Here is a 7,176-nt window from a genome sequence, read left to right as displayed (position 1 = left end):
GAAACCAATATTTTGAATTATCTGTCACTTACAGTTATTAGCATGTTGCTGAGGAGGCCATTGAATCGCAAGGTAAATTTTGATTCAGTGTAATTAGATACATTTGATTTGGATGTAAAGCTGGTTTTTTGCCTCGGTTTTACATAAATTCAGGACAACCTATCAATGGACCTTTTGCTGAAACTGAATTTAAAACCCAGATATTTTTAACAAGCCACCATTTTTCAAAAAATACATGCATGACATAAAAGATTTGTAAGGACAGTATACATACCAAATAAAGCGTTTGAAAAAAGAGTTGCTAAGACCGAGGTATGGGGAACACCATAAGAAATAATGAAGTAAGAGAAAAAAGTATTTAAACCATCAATAAGTTGTCATTCAGTAAGGTACTACTTGTATCACCGGCGCTACCAAGTTCATCTTCATTATAATTATAATATTGTCAATGTCTTTTAAAGGTCCAAAAGTTTATTCATTTGAAACTTAATAAAATCTTCTGGGAAATGAGCAAGAGAAAAACGAAATTATCACATAACGCCTAAAACAACATAATTGAAAATGTTGCAGACTTGGCTTGGTTGAAACATGAAACATTTTATTTGAGTAAACGCCTATTTCAATAACAATTCTCAATGGCGTTGTACAATGGTACATATAAAACATATAAATGGATAAAATGATAAAATCTTACTAAAATAAATGGAAAATAATTGTGAAATCAATTTAAACAATAAAAGAACATTTAGAAAGCTGACATACAAAGAACTCCTCCCTCAAAAAGCAAAACACACGCCAGTCTCCTAAGCTTTGTGTCTACATTAGTCTTCACAGCAAGAATATGCAAACTGGGCTGATCCAACTAATATAGCCACAAACGCTCGCACGCACACCCACAAGTTTAACATAAGTAAAATATTTAGAAGCTGTATGAATACTATTATTATTATTATCTAATGTAAGTTACTATCACATTTGTACTTTATCAGATCACTTTTCTATCAGAAAAAAAACTATATGAATATCCAAACTAGAATAAAGAGAAATAGTCTCTGAAGTACCATGTTTTCAGTTTACGTTTGAAAATGTCTACAGAGTCTGACTGAAGAATGCCTATTGGAAGTTTGTTCCAAAGGCGTGGTCCCACTGTACTAAATCTTCTGTCGTTGAATGTCTTTTTCTTATTGAAGGGAAAAACATAACACTTCTCCGAAGAAGCTGAAGAGCGAAGAAGTCTTGAAGGCATTTTTTTCAGTTAAAAGACTAGTCAAATAAGCAGGTGCATTTCCAATGGAACTTTTGAACATACATTGTATATGTACGGATTTTGAATGTTATTCGAGCGTTGATTTGTAACCAGTTGAGATCGTAGAGTGATTGCTTTGAACTTTCATATTTTCCACGGTTTAGAACCAGTTTTGCACACATGCTTTTGATTCTTTGTATCTTTTTAATTTCACACTGGGATATTCCATAAAGTATTGCATTACAGTAATCTGAATGAGAGATGACGAGAGACAAGACTAATATGTCGGTGGTTTCTTTTGTGAGATATTTCCTGCTGTTTTTAATTTTCAAGTAGTTGAACATTGCAGTGCGCATTTGCGTTTAACATGGTCTTTGCAATTGAGATTTTCGTCCAGATGTTCACCTAAATAACGAATATAGTTCTTTGATTCGATTTCATCACCAGCAATGTTACTTTTGTCAAGAGAGAATTTGATAACTGATGTTTGCTGCCAAACTCGATGAATTCAGTTTTTGTTGTATTCATTATTAATTTGTTTCCATTCATCCAATTGTTTGTTTCTAAAGCACAGTTTTCAAGAGTTTCTATGGAAATCTTTCCTGCATTTATGTTTGACGGGTTGAAACGTATGTTTTCCATGTGATTGTTAGCAAAGCCATGAACCGTGACTGATGGTGGTATAATGTAAAATAAATGATTTAATATAATTATGAAGAACATATTCAATGGACATTCAAAATAGTTCTTTATAAACTTATATGTAAATTTGAATAATACGCAGTAAAGAATCAAATGCTCATTCTTTTGTTTACATTTGTGAAGTGTTTTGCACACTTGCTTTGAAAAATTATCCGTTCACTCGAATTGTGAGTGATTTCTTAATGTCGACTTAAACATAAATCATATCAGACACTTAAAAATTAAATTTTAGACTGCTGTTTTAACGTTCATTCATCGCACATCTGTCACGTCATTGGGATCAATGCAAGGTTTAGGGCCATATGCCCATTCCTTTATATCTGTGATTGTTTTTGCATATTTGTTTTGATGATTCATCCTTTCACATAAGTTGCACATAGCTCTTTGATATACATACAAATACCCAGCTGAGTAATATTGACTTTTTCGCTTTAAATAGTCAGCGTATGTTTCAACACTGATGTGTTTAAGAAAGTGTACAAGATCTTGAACAGACTCGAATTCATCGGTGGATAAAAATGTTCCCTTGGGAAACATTTGTTTCGTTTCGCCAGGGCTTCCACCACGTACCAACATAATTAGATCATAATTGAAATTATCGTAAAACTTCTCTGTTATATACTGATGACAAAACGCATTTTCGAAAGCTAGATAAAACCTAAAAGTTGTATTTAACAGTTTAAAGCAGTCTTCGTCGTGTTTGTAGTGAGAACCACATGTCCACTTTTTCCCACAGTTTCCCAAGACTTCAACGTCAACATATTCCTTTAACTTATTTACATATTCCTGACGTTTAGACCTGGCATTACAATGGGAAACTATTATTAATAGAGTTTTGTTTTTCTTTTGTGAAATTGATTTGTATTCCCGTATTACTTCTGATTTGTGTTTCAGTATTTCTCCGTATGGCAAATATATGTCAGAATTATCTTTGTCATAAGTCATCGTCCAGTTGAAGGAGTAGTCTTTATTTCTATACCACCATGTCCCTGTGTCGCCGTATGAAATAGGAGATTCGTGAGCTGCGAAAATCCATATCTGGCCATTTGGACGAGTGAAGCTAACATTCTTTGGCATTCTACGACCATCAAAAATAACAGCCTGACTGATATTTGCATCAGATGTATTTACAGTCATATCACAGTTATTGTATTTGCACTTTTCAAATCCACAATGCAACGCATCTTTATGATATGTTAAATATGGGGCTGGGTTATACCATAGAATTCGAAACTTTTCCTTCCTTGTAATAATTGGTTCCATCGTTGACAACTGCACTCGATTCTTTAAGAATAAAAACGAAAGTTCCTTTAGAAATGAAATGATATATGCAAAGATGCTTTTTGGAGTTTACCGTAACCCACATGTACTTACAGACTACTTCTAAAATCATGGAAATGATAAAAAGGAAACATTTTACCTTAAATGCATAATTTTACCATGTTTTACTTGAACATTAATATTAGTACTTTTTATAACAGTGAACTTGTCATTCGCAACCGCTTCAACCGACCCGAAGAACATCATTTGTTAGTGACTTTTGTAGTCTCCATGGGAATCTACTTGTTGTATCAGAATAAAAGAATTAAATTGGTAGTTAAACCTCAAATGTTAAAAGTTAAATTTAATACACCAGTTATAATTTTATGATACAGGTGTGTCTAATGTACTTTGTTTCTTAGTTTCTATGAATGGTATGAAATCGTCCCGTCATGGGCTTTATATTCTTCCATGTTAGGAAGATATACAGCTAGCATTCGAGACATCGGCGGGTTAACTAAGGTACCTGTTCTTGCCAGGAATAATGTACATAGGGGCTTCTAAAGTCTTCCTCCATCAATAAAACAGGAATGACTTATACAGTTGTTATTCGACGTAAAGAGCAACCAAAAAAAAAACTTACCTCATTTGCATTCGGAAGTTTTAACAACCTGTTCAATGACAAGAACACACACATCGCTAACACAATGGTTAACTGTAAAATGTAAAAGAAATACTGACCTAAAGCCGATAGATAAGGATTAAAGTTATGGATATACATACAGCACTAGGTTCAAGTTTCTGTTATATGACATGATTGACGTCAGAGAGGACCTCAAACTCAAAATTTAACTTTTTACAATTTAGGATCTGATAACTTTATTATTTATAAAGAGTTTTCTCCTGTTAAAGGAATATTTTAAAGATTGATACTAATCAACTTGTTTGTGATTTCATGAGTTCATTTAAATTTACTCTCTTTTTCCGAATTAATGCCGAAAAAAATCAGCTACCTTTAAACATTTGCTCCTCTTAAATCCTTTTTTGGACGATCTTGGCTTTTAAGTGCTTCTGTGTTAATTACACTTGTCAGAATATTTTAAAACACCTTTTTAAGTGGAACGAAGACATAAACAAATAAATAAATAAATAAATAAAATAAAATAAGCATTCCACGCAGCCTACTTGACTGCACAGATAAACCTAAAATTACCTTAATATTTTGTCATTATTGCGTTGAATTTTACATTGCAAGAATATCGCACGTAAAATTCTATAAAAAAGGCTTTGAATGTATCGGTATCGTTTAGTTTTTAATATTACGTTGCAGTCTTCTTATAATTTAAGTAGCTTTATAGTTTACCTGATACTTTTTTTATTTTCAGTTATTGGTCAATCACCATTATAAAAGACAATCATTTGAAATTCATTATTCAAATATTGAGAAAAAATTATACTACATTTTGTAAACAAATACGAGCTGAATGCAAACTACGAATCAAAATGTGTACATGGAGAATTGGGTCGAATACCAATAAACAATTTTTATAATTTTGATAAATATTTCAAAAACTATAGCATGCATAATTGTCGAAGACAAATATAATTTCCTTTTGTGTTGTCCAACACACGTAAAACTGAGTAATAAATAGTTTTATTGTCTAAAGAATTACTTAAGATTTATGTAATTTAAAATATATTTATTTGCATTTTGCAGTAGACTTTAGTTTGAGTATCATGCTTTTCACATGCTTACCATTTATGTTTTTTTATCAGTCCGCTATAAATATGGCAAAGTTTATGAAAAAATCAAAGCACAGAAGGCGCTGAATTTGTTTTGGTCTCAGAATGTAAGAAAGGTACAGGTTGTGAGAGTATATGTAAAGTGGCACCAATGCTTTCCAGCGTTTTAATTGTAGTAAATTGGCTATAAGACTAATTGCAAAACTGATATTCAATCCAATGTTTATTTGACTTAAACATTTTGAAAAAAATGAGTTGCCTTTACTGGGATTTTAACTCCAGACCTCTCGCTTCCTAAGCGAGCGCGAAAACCCCGCAGCCACGGTGAATTTATATGTGAACGGCCTGAAGAAAACCATATTATTCTAAATTAGGGCTTGTAACGACTTTAACTGTTGTTTAACACAGATGTAAATAATCCTGGAGCTTACTATAGGCATGTATATTTATAAAGAATCAAAGGGCTGCAAGCTCTGTGGTATTTTCTGATTTTTGCAATCTAAATCGTACTGTATATCTGTATGTATTTTCCTGTATAAGTTTATTTTTATGTACTATAATTCATCTTGCAAGGCACCAGAGTTTGATACAAACGGAATTTTGTATAACTAGAGTAGCATCAAAAAATCATTTATGTTCATTTTTTATGACAGCCACACTTAAACCTTGCATATCATGGCTACTTCCTTAACAAAGACACTTAAAATATGAATTTAAAAAAAGTTTCCTCGACAGGAATTTGAACTGCAGTCCTCTCACTCACTAAGCGAGCGCGTTACCCCTGCACCACGGAGAAGTTACACATATGTCTGAATAACATCAAGTCATTCTGACAATCAGAAGCGAGGCTTAGTATAAGCTACAAAGCTTTATCCTCTATTCTGTATGCTTTACTAACACAATGATTGTTTTTATTATATTTTTATTTGTTATGACTAGATTGTGTAAAATTGTATAACATATGTGTAAATCTATTTGAAAAATAAATATTGTTTAAACCAACATCAAGTCATCCTAATTTTAGAACTTCCATTGCATTTCGGGTTTGTAGTCCTTATTAATTTCGAGGTATTTTGTTCATGTTTAAAATTGAAGTAAATAATTTAGCGAAAATCTTCTCGCCCAAACAGTCCGACATGTAGAATCTATATATTCCACTACTCAGTTTGTGTAGTATTCGGTAATCGACATCGCTAAAAATAGTATTTTCTTGATAAAATCATATTCATCCGCGTAATTTGTGATTGTGCATTTTATTGACAATTCTATAAGCCAACGCTATTTTTAAACTTTGCATGCGTTGTAATTTGTTGGATACTTGTAACAAAATAAAAATATTTCTTTCTTTTAAATCGCTAGTTTTAAGCTGTTTTGAGAACTACTTGTTGTTAGGTTTGTCGTGAAACTTCTGTGTCAGAAATTGAATGTCCGCTTTGTATTTACTTATTTTTTTCTTATATATTCAACATTTGTTCTTAATTCAAACATTTTAAAGATAAATATTGATAATTTTCTTATAACATTTTCATTTTGAGATGTTAACAATGCAATAAATTTTGGTTTATTTGTTGTTTTTTTTCAATATTATTTATATATGAGCTGTCTTGTTCTCAAAACATTGTATTGTGGACATTCTAATAATACATGGAATTAATCTTCTTGTTTTAAGCAAATATTACATTTTCTTTCATTAAAAGGAATTGCTTCAGGTTTATGCCATCTACCAGTTTCTACTTTTAATCTAAGCGAAGAAGTCCTGAAACTTGATAAAGATATCTTAAAATTTTCAATATTAACCATTGACAGATATGATTTAAAACCAAAATCACAAAATAATACATAATTGTTTGCTCTTGATGAATCTCTTAAAGTTGCATACCAATTTTGTATAAATGTATCTGCTAATCTTTGTTTTACTACAGCTAAAACTAAATTTATTTCACCAACGCCCTGATTAATCTATACTTCATTGAAACCTAAAGATTGTAACAAAATCATAACAGACTTAGCCCAGGACATTGAATTTGGTTTAAGTTCTAAATATCTACACATAAGATCATATACAACTTTGACATATGTTGTACTACTTGACTGAACAACTTTTAACCAGTATTTTACAACATTAATAGCTCTCATTGTTTTTAAAGATGTCCTTCCAAGTTCACCATAGATAAAATTGTTTTGTGTTTGTCTTTTAACTCCTCAGAACTTCTTACAATACTTTA

At 31.5% G+C, this 7,176-nt stretch overlaps 1 protein-coding gene across 1 annotated transcript; it reads right to left on the bottom strand.

Annotated features, from left to right (window-relative positions):
- Positions 1-2,200: 2,200 nt before the first annotated feature.
- Positions 2,201-3,211, bottom strand: LOC132732141 (glycoprotein 3-alpha-L-fucosyltransferase A-like). Its single transcript, XM_060718508.1, has one exon. The coding sequence runs from the start codon at positions 3,209-3,211 to the stop codon at positions 2,201-2,203; it is 1,011 nt and encodes a 336-aa protein (XP_060574491.1).
- Positions 3,212-7,176: the final 3,965 nt, after the last annotated feature.

This window comes from Ruditapes philippinarum, unplaced genomic scaffold (genome assembly GCF_026571515.1).
Source record: "Ruditapes philippinarum isolate M1 unplaced genomic scaffold, ASM2657151v2 ctg803_1_1_1_1, whole genome shotgun sequence".
NCBI classification, from domain to species: domain Eukaryota; kingdom Metazoa; phylum Mollusca; class Bivalvia; order Venerida; family Veneridae; genus Ruditapes; species Ruditapes philippinarum.
This window is presented reverse-complemented; position numbering and strand designations above follow the sequence as displayed.

What these genes read in the sequence shown, in the direction of transcription:
- LOC132732141 (XM_060718508.1), bottom strand. Translation starts at nt 3,211, where the DNA reads ATGGAACCAATTATTACAAGGAAGGAAAAGTTTCGAATTCTATGGTAT.